General features: G+C 46.9%; 1 protein-coding gene across 4 annotated transcripts in view; it reads left to right on the top strand.

Annotated features, from left to right (window-relative positions):
- VANGL1 (VANGL planar cell polarity protein 1) overlaps positions 1 to 18743 on the top strand; it is a 48406-nt gene extending 29663 nt beyond the window's left edge. For all 4 annotated transcript variants that reach the window (XM_051779659.1, XM_051779661.1, XM_051779658.1 and 1 more), the window contains exons 5-8: positions 5298 to 5431; positions 8820 to 8952; positions 10917 to 11151; positions 12355 to 18743. In XM_051779659.1, the coding sequence (XP_051635619.1) occupies positions 5298 to 5431; positions 8820 to 8952; positions 10917 to 11151; positions 12355 to 12615 (763 nt within the window). In that variant the 3' untranslated portion in view covers positions 12616 to 18743. The remainder of the gene's footprint in view (positions 1 to 5297; positions 5432 to 8819; positions 8953 to 10916; positions 11152 to 12354) is intronic.
- The last annotated feature ends 498 nt before the right edge of the window (positions 18744 to 19241 follow it).

The following is a 19241-nucleotide window of genomic DNA, read 5'->3' as shown; positions in this document are numbered from 1 at the left end:
GTGTTGCTTGGGAAGCACAGTGAGTACCAAATCCCATTCATTCTACCAGCTCAGGGCCCCTGGTGTGGGAGTGCTGCCCAGGGGGCATCTGTCTGGGCAGCCTGTGCTGACCTTGCCCATACTGTGGTAGGTAGAGCAGGGAAGCAAGTCTATGTAGAGGATGGTGGGAATACCTTCTCAGTAGGGATGTTGGTGTGGGAAGCATTTTGACCTTCAATTGTCTATTTACAGTTTTATTTCTAAGGCTTCCGTCCTAGCGACTTTGCTCTGGAAAAACAATAAAACATGAAGGTCCAGACACTGGAGCCCCAGCTCTGCGTCAGTGCTCTAGCAAAAGAGTATGAGAAGGAAAGGGGATTTTCTAGGAGGGAGATGTGATTGTAAGGTAGGAGAAGGCACAGAAGTCTGTTGGGTGTGAGCTGATAGCACTGCTAGGGAGCAAGAAGTGTTGTGGATGAGCAGCTCAGCACTCCAGGAGAGCTCAGCATCTCTTGCACTAGATAAGCTTGATGCAGTTGTAGACTGGACTGGAGACAGCTCATAAGGCAAATCCAGCTCTGTGTGGAAGGCTGCTTTGTGCAATCCTTTCTTGGCTCTTCTTTGAGGTGCCAAACTTCCCAGCTGGCTGTGGCATAGATTTTATGTGCCCAGAGACCTTGGCTTGTTTTGATGCTGTGTCTGTTTTGAAGAACATTAAAAAAATGTTGTTTGGAGGAGAGGAGTCTGTGTTGGGAACCACTTGATTAAATAACCCCAGGCTTCCCCAGCCCTCAATTAGCACAGCAGTCATCAAGCCTCTCTGACTATCCCTGTGTGTTTTAGGTGTGTGGCTCTAAACCCTGATGCTGCAAGATTTGCATCCATGGCAAGGATGCTCTGGTAGCAAACAGCTCAGCTCTTTCTGGATGTGTGTATATATCTGTTGCAAAAGCATGGGGCACTCCTCTTCCTTAGATGATTACCAATGTCTAGCTGATGGTTGGTATAGTACCATGACAGGCTACATTTCTAGCTTAGCAGGAAAGTACAAAGCTGGTAAAACCATGTCAGTGACAGGTGCTGCAGCCTTCTGGGCTTCACCTCAGTGTGTCCTGTGGCAATTTTGGGCATAGGGGTGTGGCTTCAATTTTTAATCTTTTTTTTCTTCTCCTGATTTTTTTTGGTTTTGTACTAACTCTTTCCCACCACTTCAACAAACTCAAAACCCTTTTTCTAGAAACCAGCAGTGTCCAAAGCTAGTATTTTGATTAAAACAGGCTTCTTCCCTTGTGCTTTGCTTCAGTATAACACTTGTTCGTTTTCCTGTAAATCCTCTAAAAAAAGCCAATTCCAGTATTGGTGTAGTTGTGTCACAGAAGGCAAATAAGTCAAAATGGCCTCTGAGTTGCAGCGTATGGCAAGACCTCAGATATTCAAGTCTCTTGTAGTAGCAAGTACTCACACAAAACTCCTCCTGACTTAGCTTTTTGAGAGAAAAAAAAATAGTTGCTGCCTTTGTGTCACACAGTCCCCTCCTCCGCTTCCTTGGATGCCCTGTAAAAGTTAATTCATTACTGTTTGTGAAGGACTCTGCATTTCTCCGCTACCAGATGCCACTGAGGTACCCTGTGCTTCTGTGGGGTCTGTTTGTTTGCTTTCCCTTTTGGCAGCATGCTGTGGCATGGCTTTTTTCGGGGGAGTAAAAATAATAAATAAAAAAGCCCCGCCCTCCAACTACACAAAATGCAAAGCAACAAAGTGTGTAGAGCCTCACTGATACTGCCTACAAGGAAAACTGTGTTCCCAGTAGACCTGTGCAAGAGATTTTTTTCTCATGTCATAAACTCTGAATTTGAACTGTTGCATGAAAATGCTTTTTATGTCCTGATTTTTGTGCTCTGCCCATGGTGGGGTGGAGTTGGAACTAGATGATCATTAAGGTCCATTCCAACCCAAGACTTTCTATGATGATTTCTATGATATGGTTTTCCCTTGTTCTGTTAGCTTGTTACAGTGCCTGAAATTTATTGGGCTTCCAGGTCCTCTTGACAGGACCTGAGAAGGATCCTCACTCTGACCTTCTCCATGGAAGTGATTAAGTATGGAAACTTTCTGTTTATTTTCTTCCTGCCCCTCCCCATTCTTTCGAAGATGTGAGTGCAAGGAAAGCCTGTTTGCTGAAGCGCGGGGTGAATGAATGCAGTGACCGACACAGTGCTGAACTCTTCCCGAGACAGTGCTGCAAGGAAACAGCTTCCGTGGGCCTCGGGAAGGCTGCCAGTTTCCATTCCCATCGGAGGTGGAGTGTGGATGGAGAGGAGGCTTCCTACAGCCACTCCACTTTGCTCACAAGGCAGCAGTGGATCTGCCCTGCAGTGGAAAGTCCAAAAGCCCTGAGTTTGTGTTGGGAGACAGCAGACTTCCTTTGTTTTGCTTTGCTCCTGCTTTCTCCTCCGGGCTGCTCTGCATGCTTATATGCCCGTGATTACCCTCCTTCTTATGTGTTGTGTTGCACAAGAGCATTGGGGAGCCCTTCTGCCGTGTTTGGGGTGCTGTGGCTGTTTGGGGCGGGGGCTTCTTGTTGCTTTGCAGCGCCTGCGTGGGGCAGGGCTGGCTGTCCTGCACTGTGCAGGGTGAGGCTTCCCCTTGATGTGGGTGAAGAGATTGAGCAACACAGCCCAGAAGGCTCTGATTCAGCCTTCTCCTCACTCTTCTTGTGACTTACTGCAATGCTTCTAATTTTCTTGTCTGCAGTTTCTTCTCTTTAATTTTTTTTCTGTAACAGAGGATTTGAGGAGTCACAGTACAGCTGTCTTTCTAACCTGCACACTTAGGGTGGACTACATGGGAGACAGAAATGGGCTGGTAGAAATTCTGGAAACTGATGTTTAATTACAGTTCTTTTCCCAGAGAGCAGAGCTTCTGTATGATTGGGGTTTTTCATCTGTGGGACTGAGCCTATACTGGATTTACATCAGCAGCAAGTACCTGGGCTTTAATTTTCAGGGCAATGATGGTTGCTTGCTGCAACATAAAAAGTTATTGTGTTTGGATGTTGTTTTATGTGCCAATGAATTGGTGGTGTAGGTTATTTAATGAGGGGATGGAAGGGATACTAGGTGGGGAAGGCTGGCATCCTGATGATAATACTGTCTGTGGGGTCCAGGGAAAATGTGTATGTATAAAAATGAATTATTATCTCCTGTGATGCATTGTGTTTTGTCCTAATAAAACTAGCTGGTCAGTGGAACACCTCCCAGATATTTCCTACTTCTGGGATGGAACTTCCAATGCTGGTTGTAATGAGTGCAGTGTATTAGCAGAGTATAACTGTTAGTTTTTATCTTCTTGTTTTCAGTTTTTCAAACATCGTGTTTTGAGATGAAAGTCTATGGAGTTTTATCTTCCTGGGAAACGGACATGGAAAAACTTGATCATGTTTAAATGCAGTCAGAAGGGGGAATGTGTGCTGCTGCCACATGACTTCTTTTATGAAATTTTGTTTATAAGCTGCAGCAAATTCACAGTAGAAATCAGAAGTATGGCCAGGAGAAATAAAACAGCTTCCCTTTGTTTCTGTGTTAGCATCTCTGTGTGTGGCACTGGGTCAGTCTCTACTACTTCATTAAAGGAAAATTGTTTCCTTGGTTAAGTGGCTTTTTATCTCATAGCAGCAGCTGAGTGCTTAAGTGGAGTTGCTTCTACCAAACCTAAGATGAGGAAATATGAAGGAGTGGCACCTGAAAGGTAAAGCTTCTTTAAGATGCCCTAGCTGGATGCAAAAGACCCTACCAAAGAGTCCTAAAGATGGAATTTGCTTCAAAAGCTAAATTCATCATCTTATAGGTACAGAGCTAATCAAACGTGTGGTCATGTACCATAATACTGACTGATGAAGTTACACAGTGAACAAGTCTGGGTTTGTTCTTCTTTCTCAGAATCTCTTGAATGGACTGGCATGTGTGCTTAATTCACTGATCAGTGGGAGGGGACAGTCGGAGAATCGAGGATGGTGGGGGGGGTGTTTAAATTACTGGGGTGTGATGCAGAAGTTTAGTATTAGCACAAGGAACAGGAAAACTTAAATTGCTCCTCTGGGAGCACACCGTGGTAGTGCTGAGAACTGAATTTTGGTCTTAATTTGTTGGTGTCTTATTTTCCCACATTACCATCCTTGTAATGTTTTCTTCTTATGTTGTAACGTGTGAGAATACTTGGTTGCTTTCCTTAGGAGAAGCTTTATTGGGAAGTGGCAACAAATTAACTGGCAACAAATGTGTTGGCAGTTCCCCTTTCATTTTGAACCCACAAAGATTATATTAAGTGTGGGTCCTTGGCAAACTCCAGTTGGCTGAATCGGTGATCTTGGTGATTTGCTGAGAATACTGCTGCCAGTCGGTTGCCACGCTGAGGCAGGGAGCCAGAGCAACGGGGAGAGAGCTGTGTCCTGGATCCCACGTGTGCATTGGCAGTGTTAAACATCATAGCTCTGGCTTGTTTTGAAGTACTGTCCTATTTGTTGGTAACAGTGCCTACAGTCATTTCTCTCTCTGTTGTCAAAATGATTGCAAAGGAAGATACCTCTGGGTTGAGTCTTTCCTGCTGCTGGCGCGTGTGCTTGTTTTGCTCCCATGTGTCATCATTTTATGTGGAGGCATCCCTTCAAAGGGATGGAGGGAGTGTCACTGCTCCCTGTTTTGTCCCTAGCCTGGGATTTAACGAGCAATACTGAGGTAATCTGTCTCTGGCAGTCATACTCCTCAGACAGCGATCTTATCTTGCTGTGAAAGCTGAAGAGATCGCACTCTAGTCAGTGCTGGGATGGAGGAGATCTGAGGAGCTGTGAGGTGCGGCTGGAAATGACTCAAACGCAAAAGCATCCATCCTGAGCTGGTCTCTCCATCTCGGCTGGCCAGCTACACCAAAACCCTTGTGGTGTTCTGATCTTCAGCCTGAGCAAGGTCTCTGCAGCACAGTGATTGTACTGCCGGGGCGGGCTGAGCTCTAGTTCTGTAATTTACTATACTGCAGTCAGCCTAGTGCTTCACTTCATGTGCTGCCCCTGTTTAGGGATTTCCTGTCATTCTCCTATTAATGTGAGGGCAGAGGCATTTATCTTGCATCTCAAATGAAATTCAGGTCCTAGAGAGAGTAATTAATATTCTGTGTATTGCACAGTTCTGTAGGTGTGACAACCCTGTTCCAACTAATGTGACTATTTCTTCTTTCTTTTCTTTTTTTGAGCATTTTACGGAAGCAAAAGAGCTTGTTTTAATCTGAGGTACTTTGTCTTGCTTTGTTTTTTGTTCTTTCCCTAGCATCCAACGAGCTGCACTGGTGGTTCTGGAAAATTACTACAGAGATTTCACAGTCTACAACCCAGCCTTGTTAACAGCCTCCAAATCCCGAGCAGCCAAGCACATGGCTGGCCTGAAAGTCTACAATGTTGATGGTAGGTGAGGTGAAATGTAGTCTCTGAGAATGGGTGGGATGGGGAGGGGCTGGGTTGGCTTTATGCTTTGTTATGCACACATTCTCACCTTTTTGCTTTGCCAAAGTCTTGTCTCTTGCTGGAAATCTTCCTAACAGTCCTGAGTTTGCCAGTTCCAGACGACTTTACAGATGTGTTTAGCCCACAATAAGGCTTTTGTCTTTGCCAGGTGAAATGGCCAAATTTTATGTCGGGCTTAATTATCATGTGGCTTGATAAGCACTTTTCACTGCTTGTCTTAGGCAGCCTCTGCTTTTTGTCACCCTTGGGTCATCTCCTTAGTTGTGATAGTACAATAAACACAACTTTTAACCTAAATGAGTTCCCCAGTCACTTATTATTCCGTTTCCACATGAAGCCTTCAGGAAAGTGAAGGCAGTTGATACCAATGTGGGAAGGGGAAACAGTCTAAGCATCAGCTGCTGATGAAAGCAATGCTCTCAGTGCTTGTCAGCCTGCAGGCTTAGCGCTAAATTAGCTATGCCTGGCATACACGTGGCCATGCTCCCAAATCATCATGATGCTAAGCAGTTCATGGAAATTCAGAGACAGATAACTATCCCCGTTGAGCTTTGCAATTCTACAAACCGTTTTCAAACTTCAGGGCTTTAAAGAAGCCCGTGGGAGGATGGATGGATATCTGGATGCTCAAAGCAGTGAAAACTGGACTTAATCATTTGACACTCTCAAACCCTATCAGTGAAAGCCAGGCTTGATAAGCAGGGTGTGCCCAGCAACCTTTATGAAAGTGACATTCCTTTGGAAGAGCTGAAGTTATGTAGAGAAGCTTTTATGGTGAAGAATGGCTGAAATCCTGTGACAAAATGTGGTAAGGCACATACTGCCCATGAATTCATTAGCACTGAAAGGCTTTGAGAGCTGGAAAGAAAGAGCTAAAGGGATTTAGCTGGGCAAGGTGGCTCTGCATGGTGTGGGGACTGAAATACAAAGAATATCTGTCACATGGAAAAACATGAGACATGATCGTTTTGCTTTCAACAATGTTTCAGTGCCTTATGGCTGTGGGGTGTTTAGTTTTGGTTTTCCTCTTTTCTTTTTCTGGTTTGTTTTTGGTTGGTTGGTTGGCTGGTTGGGGTTTTTTTTGGTTTTGGTGAGTTTCAAAGACATCCTAAATGCTTCCCCAAACCTGATGCAGTACCCCTGAGCCCATAAAATTAATTGAAGGTTTAGATCCTTACAAGTGAGATATTCCCATCCTGACAGAGGAATGGGGAAGCAAGGGATGGAGAGGGACAGGCTTGCCCGTCATGTGTCCCTTGCTGCCTGAAGTTCTTGATTCAGTTGAATTGGAGAGGGGAAGTAAACAGACTCGCTCTGCATTTCTACAGAGGTGAAATCATTCATTCCAGCTGCTCACTCTCAGTGAGGCCTGGTGTATGGAAGGTGAGGGCTTCCCAGTCCCACAGCTGTCTGCACACCATTCAAACCCCACAGCCTGTGAGGCTGGCTGTGGGATGTGCCACTCTGACAACTAACTGGCTCATCTTCTCCTGCACCGAGGTATCTCTCTGGGAGGTGGCAGGGTCTATTTTCCTGCAGCATCTGCTGGGACATTGGGGCTCCCAAGCTCAGAGGAAAATTAGCCAGTCCAACAGTGTGATAGCACCTTAGGAGCTGCTGGCTCACGAGACTTTATTAGAAGAAAAGGAACCAGAAACAAGCTGCAGATGTGGCTGGCAGGCCATTCCATGTGTCAAGCTTGTGAGCCTACCAGGACCTGGAAACTCATACCTTCCCTTGTGGGGCAGTGCCAGTTGCCTGGGCTGTTCCTTGTGCAGTGTCACTGCCTTTGTGCACATGGCAATCTCAGGCACAGAGGCATGTCCTTAGAAAGATTCCTGTCCATTTTACGAAGCAGTGTAATTCTGGCTGCAACTTACCTTGGCAGCCTGACAGTCTCTTACACCCTTTGTGAAAAAAGACAGGCTACCTTAATAGCATTACTAATTTGTTGACAGCTTTTGTATTTGATACTGCAGCAGCCAGGAAAGAAAAACATCTTACTGTAATCTCTCTTACACAGAGTGGGGAGGCTCACCTTCAAAACCAGGATTTTCATAGTCAGGCATAGTCAATGAGGCAAATTACAAATCTAACCCAAATTTGGGAGCTAGTGTCTCCCTTGAGTCATATCCTCCATTTCAGGGCCGTCAAGCAACATCTGAAGTGTTTAGACTCTTAAGAAGCTTTGTGTTTGAGTGCTTGTCTTTCCCACTGCTGAACTTCAGGCTTCTGTCTTGGAATATGGTTTGTGCTTTTTAGGAAAAAAAATTAAGAGTTGCCCTTGCATGAGCAGGACAGTTTTGTACGTGTCTGTGCAATTGATTGGCCTTAACCACTGCCAGTTGAGAGTGTGGGCTTTCAGAGCAGTTAGCCATAAAAGCAACTCTTAGTGGTTTGGAGGCAGTCCTAGACTACTGCTTCTCTCTGGGCAGACCCAGCTCTATCCTCTGTCTGTATAGAGAGGTTTGTAAACTCTTCTGGGGCAACATTTTTCCCACTCCCTGCCCAAACAGCCAAAGCTGTGGGCTTCATGTGCGAGTTGCAGAACCTACTACTGTATTTTAGAGTCGTAGTTAAGGTCTTATAGTAGACAGCTCTGTCACTTGACTGGGTATTACAGAGCAGATTGCAGTTTCCCTGTTCCTGTAGTTGTGTAGGATCTGCTAACAGCAGCAGAAGATCTATTGACAGATGCTGCTCAAAGTGCCATGAGAAGCTACTACACTTATAGACCCCAGCCTACCCTCATGCAGGATTGCTGTTCTGACAGCTTCTGTCCTTCTGGAAAACCCTATGCTTTGTCTAAAGGTGACTCTACTTCCCCTGCATCCTTTTCTTCCTCCCTGCGAGTAATTGTCTGCCATTTGGCTTTAATTTATTCATCTCCATGTCTCATTATGTTCTTGTGTTTGTCTTTCTCCTTTTTCCAACTTCTCACTTTTTGTGCTCTCACACTGTCTTGATGCTGAAATGTGGTATGTTCCAGCTGGCCTTGCCTTCAAACTGAAAGCGTATATAATGGGGGGTAAGTTGCATCCTCGGCATGTTCACCTTGCTCTGCCTTTGTGTATGTGCCGTGAGATCCTTCATCCCAACTAACTTCCCTTGTCCACGTGCCAGAGCCCCTCTCTAAACCTGTGCTGCCTAGCAGGGTTTCTACCAGAGCTGCTGAGGACCGGGGAAGGGTTCATAATTTTGGCTGGGAAGGCTGGAGCCACAGAGCACTTGCGAGAGATGCCGTGGGGTGCTGGTCTGTCCCAGCCCCAGTCCTGTGGCAGTAACACCGCCTTTCTGTCTCCTTTTTGCCCGTCCTTGCCCCCCAAAGGCCCAGGTAACAACGCGTCGGGGCAGTCCCGTGCCATGATCGCAGCCGCGGCCCGCCGCAGGGACTCCAGTCACAACGAGCTCTACTACGAGGAGGCCGACCACGAGCGCAGAGTGAAGAAGCGCCGTGCCAGGTAAAGCCCTTCCCTTGGCGCTGCCAAACTCAAGTCGTGTGGGGCTTGCCCAGCCTGACGGGGTGTCCCTGACCCGTGATTAAGGGCTGTAAGTCTGTCACAGTGAAGAAGCTTATGAAACCCACATGCATAAGGGATGGTGACAGCTTGCAGCTGGAATTATCTGAAGAACGTGCATAAAGCTGAGCTCATGTATATAAGGCAGATAAGCTAATGCAGTGTCATGGATTAAGGAACAGTCCGGTGCTCGACAAGTCTGTTGTTACTTGCTGCAGGAAATCCCATTATTTTTGCCCATGCCCAGGCTTGTCAGCTCAAGTAATCCAGGGACAGGATCAGTGGAGCACTTGGTGTTGCCCATTCATGGATGAGGAGAATATTTGTCTTTGCAGACTAATAAAAGAGGCAGTTGGACTGCCCTTTTCAATGAATTCAGGAGGAAAGACTTGACCCAGAAGCGGTTACATTTTGTTTTGGAATGTAGTTATATTTTCTGCTAGTCACGCTTAGGCTACAGAGTTGATGCTTTGTTGAGGTGATCCAAGACAGTGTCTCTATTTGCTCTGGAGCCTAATTGCAGTCTGTAGTTAGCATACCTAACAGTTTGAGGCAAGTTGCTTACAGGCAGGCATCCCTTAACTGAGCTATGTTTGGAAGGAATGTGTCATAACTGGAAGGAGCTGGCTTGTTTTGTGTTTTCTTTTGGCAATTTATATTTCATTGGGAAAGTGCTGGCACAATGTGCCCCCTTGACTGCTTCAGTCTGACCTGTGTTCTATAGCTGCTGTCTTTTAGGCTCTCTTCCAGCCTCAGAGCCAAAGGAACTTAAACTTTCCTTTCTGTGGAGTGTAGCATCCTAACTTGGGCACATCTCCTTTGCTTCCGACTTTGGTTAGAACAGCTGCTTAGTCAGAGGAAAACCATCAGTCTCTAGAAGATCAGGCCAGATGTTTCAGACCAGGAGATTAGAAACTGATTTCCACCCCCACCTCCCTTAAGTCAAGTTAAAAAGAACGGACAAGGGTCAGGGCTTCTCATGCTGTTCCTCAGATATAGTCTGAGTGCAGTATGCTAGAACCTCTGCTTGTGGTGAGGCAACTGCCCCTGGCTTTAAGATACTTTGGATATTGAGAGCAGTGTGGACAGTTGTTGGTGACTTGAGTGGAAACTGAGTGTGAAAGAAGTCCTCTTTGGAGGGGCAAGAGAGTTTTATTGGGTGACTCCTCCATTATCATTTTTTCCTCACTAACTGCAACATAGCCCCTCATTTGTAAGTTAGCCCAGAATGAAGTAACGAGTGTTGTAAGGCATCTGTTCCCTTTTTACGGTGTGGTCTTGGTGTTTACTCACCTGAGCCAACACAGGAATGATTTGCAGGGGATGTCTCTAGCTGCAGTGTTACAAGTGAAGATGGAGGGATGTTCTCACCCTTGCTGTTCAGTAGAGGGTGCAGGGCAGTCATTCGGCAGCACAAGTTCTGTACCCGGTTGGTGTAAGAGCAGACTGCAGCTTGTGAGCACAGTGTCTCAGAGTGGTCTGTGGCCTGGGTCATGCTAGTTTATAGCCAGTCTCCTCCTGACTCCCTAAGCTTTGTGCTGCAGTTCTGTGTGCTGGAACTGTTGTATTAAGACATACATTAAACACAAGGGCAGCTGTGTCTTGTTTGAGTCATGCAGCTGATGTTTATGCTGTGTTGGCAGAACCAAGTGCAATGCTCAGGCTTTTAAAATCTTAATCCTGGTTTATGACCCTCAGTTGCTGGATGGCTTAGGCAAGGAAAGAAAAGCTGTTGTCTACCCCTCAGACTGTCAGTAGGGAAGATTTTACGTAAATTGATAGCAGGCAATGACTCAATGGCAGATGGGAATAGGAGCTTGTAAATCCTGACTCCCAGGCTCTGCCTTATCCACAGACCCATCCTGCCTCTCGTTATGACTCTTACCATCCCGACTTTCCTTCTGCAGGCTTGTGGTTGCAGTAGAGGAGGCTTTCACTCACATCAAACGCCTCCAGGCAGAGGAACAGCAGAAAGCTCCAGGAGAAATGATGGACCCCCGAGAAGCAGCCCAGGCAATCTTCCCGTCCATGGCAAGGGCTCTGCAGAAGTACCTTCGCACCACCCGCCAGCAACAGTACCACAGCATGGAGAGCATCTTACAACACTTGTCCTTCTGCATCACCAACAACATGACACCAAAGGTAATGCTTTCTCTAGCACTGGTGCAGGGAGGAGGGAGAAGGGGGTGGCACCTCTGTGTGTTCACACAGAACAGAAAGTTGTCGAGGGAGGTGACTGGATGTTTTCATAGTTGTTGCCTGTGATACGATCAGTGCATTGTAGGTTGCATCAGATCTTAAAGGGAAGTAATATTTCCTCTGCAGCATCTTCTCTCTCTCTTTATCTGAAAATGCCTGTGACATAATTGTTCTCATATCCAGTTCAGCAAAGGGAGTACTGAAGAAGTGTTTGAGATGGTGGCTTTGAGTCATGGGAAGTTCTCCCAGCAGACTCATGGTAGCAGCATGATGCAGGTGGCAACCTGAAAAGGCTTTTTTTGTTTGTTTTTCTACCCCCTGCTGTATTTTGGACTTCTTCTAATTATTGCCTAAATCTCTGTCTCTCTGACAGTGTTTCTAATTCATGGGCTGCTTGGTCAAATGTCAGTTTGCTGCTTCAGGCCCAGATTGTGACTGTTGACTTGCAAACACAGGAAGGGATTGAATGATAAGGGAAACGGGTCACACGATCCCACTCTCCACAACCCACAGTCCTAGGGAAGGATTACTCCTGGGTGTTCACCCAGGTCTTACTACACTAAGAGCAGAAATGCTGTCAAGAGATGGGCCTTATCATCTTCTCTCTGGGAGCCACCTGGGACCTTGCCCAGGTATGCAAGAGAAGGTTCTGCTACCACGAAGATTGCAAAGGAGACTTTAAAACACAAACAGTGTCAAACTGTTTCACGTTCTGCTTCTGGTTTTGCAGGCTCAGGCTGGAAACATGGAAACCTCTGCTTTCCACCTTAGCTTGGCCTGAAGGAGAGAGCCAGCTATCCTATCTCACTGTCTGGGACTGTAGTTTTGGGATGGGTTATGGGGCTGGTAGGGGAGAAATGACCTCTGCTATACTAACTGCTGCCAGATGGCTGTGCTGGTGGCAGAAATCAGGGCTATAACTTTGCAAGCTTGCTGGGATGCACTGAAAGAGGATCTCCTGATGTTTTTGTCTACTGCCGGGGTCTGAAAACCTGGGAGGGACTGGGGAGAAGATGTCTTCTGAAGTGTGAAAACTGGAACAATTTTCAGCATGGCAAGCCTGTGCTCGTGGAGCCATACTTGGGGATGGGAAGAGAGCAGAGCAAGTTGTGGGGCCGGTGCTAACGTGTGTCCCGCTCTTGGCAGGCATTCCTGGAGCGTTACCTCAACCCGGGCCCAACCCTCCAGTATGACAGGGATCGCTGGTTCTCCAAGCAGTGGACGCTCGTCAGCGAGGAAGCGGTCACAAGCGGGTTACAAGACGGCATCGTGTTTGTCCTCAAGTGCTTGGACTTCAGCCTTGTTGTTAATGTGAAAAAAATCCCCTTCATCAAACTCTCAGAAGAGTTCATAGACCCTAAATCTCATAAATTTGTCCTCCGCTTACAGTCTGAGACTTCAGTCTAAGGGATTTGGAGGGTGGGTTGTTTGGAGATTTTTTTTTTCAATATTGTGCTTTTGGGTTTAATTTCCCCAATGCTGACTGAAACTGGCAGATGATGGACCAGTAATATTTGACCATCTGCACTTTATTTGGAAAGGGGAGGGGGGAGTTGGGATATCTTATCTAGAAAGAAGTATCTTAAGAGGCAACAGGGTGACTTGGCTCAGTTAGCTCAGCCTTGGAGACAGAACAGATTTTTTTCTTTTCCCCCCTCTTTCCAGGCATACTGTAAATCTCACGCTCTCTCTTTTTCTGCACAACTGCAACGTCAGTATTTTTGTTGGAGTGCTGCCTTACGCCGTGTGCACGCCTGCTCTGTTGTGTCTCTTCTTTTGCTACCTGTGGCTGTTCCTGAGAGGGTGTTGCTCACCTCTCCGTTATAGAAACCTGCTGACACGGGGGTGCAGCTGCCCCTGTTCACTTGGGGAGGAGGCAATATCAAAGGGCGGGTGTGTGAGAGTACTTCTATTCTCTTTTATTCTTTTTCTCTTCTCCATGTGCCTCTTCTGTCAGTGCCAGACCTGTGTGAACATAGTGGGGTGGTTTCACTCCCTGTGAAGTTTCTTGTCTTGAACTGGATCAGCCCATCTTTCAGCTTTTTGAATTTTTATTACTTTTTTTTATCAGTGCTTGTTAGTGAAATTGTTTTGTGTGGCACGGCTCCCTGTTTTCTCTCACCTGCTTCCCTCTCTTTTGCTTGTACACATCTTTGTTGGGCACTCCCAAGGCTCCCTGTTTCTATCCCCTTCTGTCTGGCTTTCTGAATGTGTTTCCCCAGGCACTGCCACTTCCTTTTGCACCTGCAAGGGCATATTTGCACTGGGGCAGGGGTCAGTGAATAGCTGGCTCCTCCTCAGATAAATCACAGACCCTCCCTATATCTGACAGCCTCTTTGAGGGGAAAGGGGTGCAGGCAGGAATGTGCCCTTCCCTCTCGAACCAGTTTCAAGTGTGTCTGGAGAAAAGACCAGCAAAAGCACTTCCCTCCTTAAGGAGAGGAGCCAGGGATGGGCTGACCCCTGCCATGTTCACTTGCTTTGGAAAATTGTTGTGCTCTGGAAACACTGCAGTGAGCCCTTCCCCACCTTACACCTTCAGCTGTAACTAAGAAATACCAAACAATGTTCTGAATGTTGAAAATCTGCCTGCCTTTCTTGGCCTTGCTGTGCTGTGGGAGTTTCTGCTCAGTGCTAGGATCTGCTCCTGAGAGAGTTTTGTTTGGAAGGCTGCCTTTGGCCACCAGTGCAGCTTTCATGTGTGAATTCAGTGTCACCTGAGTTTTATGGGGTTTTAGAAAGTTTGTTTTTAACAGTGACCTAAATCGGTGTCTGAAGTCTGATTGCCAGCATGGGGGCATCACATCAGTGTTCAGGTAACACAGCTGCTAGGCTGGCAGTGACCTGCCTTCAGTCAGGTACCCCTGAGATCCATGTGAATGTAAATGTTCATTCTACTCAGTCTTTTGCCATGCAAATATCTCTTATCGGGTAGGATCTGGCCTGCCCTCTGGAACCAGGGCCTTCTTCCTTATGTTAACCAGTGCCTTTCATTGCCAGACTGCACAGTCTTCTGAGGAAGGCTGTAACAGCCCCACCTGTCCCCTTGCCTTTCCCAGGCCTTTCCTGGGCTCCTCCAGGAGCTCCTTGAGCTGCCTCCATGCTCCCACCAGGGTGAGGTGGCCAAGCAAAGAGTGGAGCTCGTGGCCCAGCAGGTGTGGGCTGATACTGGTGCCCACCACGAGCTGGTGGGAGGGAGCCGTCACCTTAAGCAGAGACACTGGGGACAGGGCAGGAGGGTCCATCCTCTTCAGCAGCAATGGAGATGCATGTCCAACAGCACCTGTGGATAGTCCTCTTGGGATCAAGGGAGCACCCTGGGGAGCAAGGGTCCAAAGTGATGATTCCCTATCCAAGTGACCCCTGCAGTTTCCTTCACCTTTCTTACAAGTGTGTGGTAGTCTCCTGGATCCTTTTTTCTCCCTGTCATGTGCCAGATGTGGTTATGAAGAAACTAGATGGCATGATACATGATGGGATTAGGCCCTTTGCCCTTAAAGGGTGGGAAGTAGGTAAACTTTTCTCTTCTCCAAACCCAGTGTTTGGGTTTCTTTGTAGATCAAGCTTTCTGGTAGTCTGTATGGGGACTCCTTTATTGCCTGTGGCCTTTGCAGCATTTTACTTTGAAAAAATAGGTGGGTTTATTCCTTTTAAAAAAAATGACAGCATAAAGTATCTTACACTTGGCTCTCCTAAAGATACCTGCACCTGGCTTTTATGATGTGCATAACCAGTAGGGTGGGAGAGACTGGGAGTAGCTTGGGAGACTGTGGAGCACTTAATGCCTGTGTGGAGGCTACTGCCTGTGGCTGAGTTGGCTCATTTCTGTGAAGCCAGAACAAGAACCACCTTGCCAGGGGCTTGGGTGTGCCGTGTATGTGAGAGCACCTTGTCACAGGCACATCTGCAAAACTTTCTTACTTTCCCAGGATTTCCTTCCCCTTTTCCCTGCCCCACAGGGCGGGGGTATCTGACACTATTTGCTCAGGAAACTCATGTCTTAATTTTGTTAAATCCTTTAACACATGGAGAACCAGACAGAAGCGGTTTGTGCTCACTCTGGGTCTGCTTCCTCATCTTCGTGCTGTAGTTCCGTGCTGCCTTTTCTGCCTGCTGCCAAAAAGGACACTGTCAATGGGGGCCAACTCCTACATTAAATGTTCTTCCCTATGTCAGCAGCGTGAATGTTTTGCCGGATAAAATCTGAAGGAAAGGACTTGGCCTCTCAAACACTCTCTTTAGAGATGCAACCTGCTTAGAGGTGAGGACAGACTAAAAGGGGAATCATGACTCCTGAATATTCCCTGTTCTGGTATTTTTAATGAGATTTTTTAGAGTCTCTCTTGTTCCCCTCTCCATGCAAGATCAGGGGACCACTGTCATATCTACCTCACTGGGGTGTTGTGAGGCTAAACTCAACTTGCTGTCAAGTGCTTTGAGATCCACAGGTGAATCTGTGGCATCTATAGGAATTCAAGTTCTTTAAAAAAATACTGAGCGGTGAGAGCAGACTGGTTTGTTTAACTGTGTTTATAGCCAGCTAATGAGTAAGAGTCGAGTCATAGGGAATGAAACTCTGGTCCAATTCCTGCAGCCTTTGCTTCTGCCAAGCTTGCCAAGAGCTGAGCATAAATACAACTTGTAGGGTTTGTCAGCCAAGTGGAGGCTGTTTCTCCGAATGCCTCTCCTATCCTGTACTGTCTCCTTGCACATATTTTCCCTCCTCTCTCCCAGTCTGGATATTTTTACCTGGCTGGGAATTGTGGGGGGATTTTTTAGAATTCAAGTGTTTTTTTAAGACAGCCCTATTTGTGACAAAGTGGACAGTGTCCCCCTCAGAGGAGATCCTTGCACTGGGCATCCTTCCCTGGAAGCTGAACCATTCAATAGGGTGCTGTGTTGTCTAACCAGGGGTGGTGGTGCCCCACTCCTCCCTTCCACGTTGGCATGGTTCCTGTGATTCTCAAGTATGCTGCTTGAATACTTTTAAGGCTTTGGTTTTTAGCTCTCAGATTTGTTACAGCCTAAATCCAAGGCCATGCTGAGATCTTGCAAAACCAGATGCAGCTCAGACTTTCAAGTGTTCCAGAGCAGATGGAAATGGCTGTGGGTTTCCACAAAGGCTGGCTTTCTCTTTTATGGCTAAAAAGTGAAAGATTTGGATTTCTTGCAGCTAATCAGACCGTAGGGGCAGATATTAGACCCCTACTACTTTGCCAGTCTTGTAAATAGGCATGGGCAAAGGTTTTAGCACATCTGTTGACCTCTCATTGCCATGTGGCTTCAGCCATCCATGTGTAGGCTCTGTGGGGCTGCCCCAGTTCTCAGACTCCTTTCCCACTCCTGGGAGACATGCAGACAGCACTCTTGGAAATATAAGCATTGTAGGACTCCCCTCCATACTGTACCAGTCCTTGACCAAGCTCTTGTAATCAGCTTGGGGCAGTTTGCTGTTACCAGTTTTCACCCTGCAGAGGGGAGACATTGCCATCCATGCCCCCCTGTAGGCAGCAGGGTAGCTGAGGAGAGATGCACTGGGCATGAAAAGCTGGTGTGATGCAGCTTGATCACAGAGCAAAGTCATCTCCTGCTTCAGGGGTTGCCCTGGTGCCTTCAAGAGCAATGTCCCCAAAGGAGGGTACTGGAGAGAAAGGCAGATCTGATTTCAGCCTCTGCCAGCTATTTCTCTGACTTCTGCCTCTAAAATTTTTTTCTGCCAGCAAAGCGTGTCTCTCCAGCTTCCATCCTCACTTCTGTGCATTTTTTTCCCCCCAGAGTTCCCTAGTGAGGCACAACAAGTATCTGCTGGGAAGGGAGGTGCTGAGGCTGCAGTTTAGAGCTTGGGGGCAGCTCACAGTAAGGCTCAAGTTTGGGGAGTTCTGAACAAATACTGTCCCTCATAGAACCTCCTAACCTTTTCCTTTGAAATGGAGATATCTGTGCAAAACCTTGGGAATCTGCTGTATGTCAAAAGGTGAAGGGAAGGAGTTTCTGGAGCTGACTCTGCCCCACATAATTAGCTTTGAAAAATCTTGTTTGAGATGTACTCACTTCCAGCACTTGCTGCTGAAGAAACTGGAAAGATCCATAACTTGCTAAACACGGAAACCTATTGAAACCAATTTCATCTTGCTTACCAAAATGTGTAGATCTGCCCTTTTTCAAAGGTAGGCCAAAAGTCTTGCAGTCTTTTGCAAAACTGCTGTAGTCTGGTCCCAGACTGGCTCCTCAGTTGTGCTCAGTTCTGCCCAGCCGTATGAGAGCTGTTCACAAGACGTGTGTGCAGGTGTCTGTTTTCTCATTCAGCTTGTGTGCGTGTCTTATGTGCTTTTTCCCTTCTAGATATGTGCATTATACATGTCTCGAGCCTCAGGCCAGGCTTGGTGGTTTAGTGTTTAAACTGTGTTAAGAAGGAAGTGCTCTTGGAATTGAGCTGATTTTATAAAACAAACAAACAAACAAAAAAAGGTAAAACCCCAAATTTCTCTTCTAAAAGAGATGGCTTTGGGCCATGACGTCTCCTACAGGAGTGTGCGTCCTCCTGTGCTCAGGCTGCTGCCTCCAATAGAGGATGACCAAAAGTTGCCGTTTCTGACAACTGTGACCGGTGTGGATCGCTCCGGGGTGCTCCGGAGCCAGGTCCTCGCCGCCCCAGCGGTACAGCTGGTGTTATCCGCCCATCTGCGTCCCTCCGAGAGACTGCATTTTTTTATCCCTATAGCACACAGAAGCCCTGCAGGCAGCAGGCAGCCAGCCCTGGGTGTGCTCTGCCCAGAGAGGGAATCCCTCCTTCCCTCAGGCTGCTTCCTGGGCACCTCTCACCAGCACCTAAGGATGCTTGGGGCCATCTCCTCTGTGCGCAGTGGGGAGATGCTGTGGCTCGCTACCTGCACAGGCATGACTGTGAAGGAATCTTACACTCTTCTGTGCCTGTTTCTTTGATTCAGCATTATTGTGTCTTGGGGAAGGGGGTGGGGGTGAATGCCCTTCCCTCACCCTCCTTTATCACTGTGTAATACTTTTTCTACACACACTGTATAGTAAGAAGGGTTTTGCCAAGGTTTTCTAATTAATAGACACTAACCAGCATTTCTTTCTTTTTTTCCTCTTCTTTGCACATGTAACTTTAACTGCAATGGTACATGGTCTTTCTGTTCTTTTCTAATTGTGGACTTAAATAAGCAAATTCCTGGTGTCTGTGACATTAATGCACTGTGGGTCTAGCCTTGTAAATTGTTCTGTTCCAAGCTGGGTTCTCTTAAGTTATAGCTGGATGGGGTTTTGTTGTTTTTTAAACTGAAACATAAAACCGTTTTACACTTTGCATATTTTGTACAGTAAAATTCTGGAAATAAACTGAAACCAGATTTGATTGTCCTACTCCTTTCTCTTATCCTTTCAGACGAAAAGCTCTTCTGGTCTTCAAGCATTCCTTAGCTGTGGCTAGGAGGGGCCCTGCAAACATGTGGTTTAGCCTTTTTGAGGCTGTCTTTTTGTCACCCTTGTCCTAGGCCTTTCTGATCTGCCGCGCCACAGTAAAATGCAAACTCATTTATCACTCCTGAAGGAAGACTGGTAGGTGACTGCTTTGAACACCTGAAATCTCAAATGATGGGGAGCAAATGCAGCTGGGGAGGAGGGCATGATTAGAGTGGGAACAGGTTTTTCTGCCTCCTCTGTTCTCATAGTTTGCACACAAATTATGAAGTGCAGGATTCATTGCCGAGTTCCTTATTTGGCTTTGGTGAGAAGAAGGAGTGGCAAGAGGTAGAAAAGCCAGTGCTCCTTGTTGGTGTGGATGCAAGACTGTGCTCTTCTAAAAAAAGGTGTAGGGATCTCGCCTCAGTAGCATCTCGGTATGGCTTTCCCCACCATCAGTTTCAATACGCTTCATGCCAAGAGCTGGGAAAGACCAAGCAACTGTGCCCGAGGAAATGTAGGAGCAGCTTTCTTGCCTAGACATCCTTTGGTACCCACTCTTCGAGCATGCCCCCTTTAAGGCAGAGTACCTTACCTCGCAGCTGTGCCCTGCC

Source organism: Manacus candei, unplaced genomic scaffold, assembly GCF_025592945.1.
Source record: "Manacus candei isolate 608988 ecotype Guabito, Panama unplaced genomic scaffold, ASM2559294v1 h1tg000014l, whole genome shotgun sequence".
Lineage (NCBI taxonomy): Eukaryota > Metazoa > Chordata > Aves > Passeriformes > Pipridae > Manacus > Manacus candei.
Note: the sequence above shows the minus strand (reverse complement) of the source record. Positions and strands in the feature narration are given on the sequence as shown.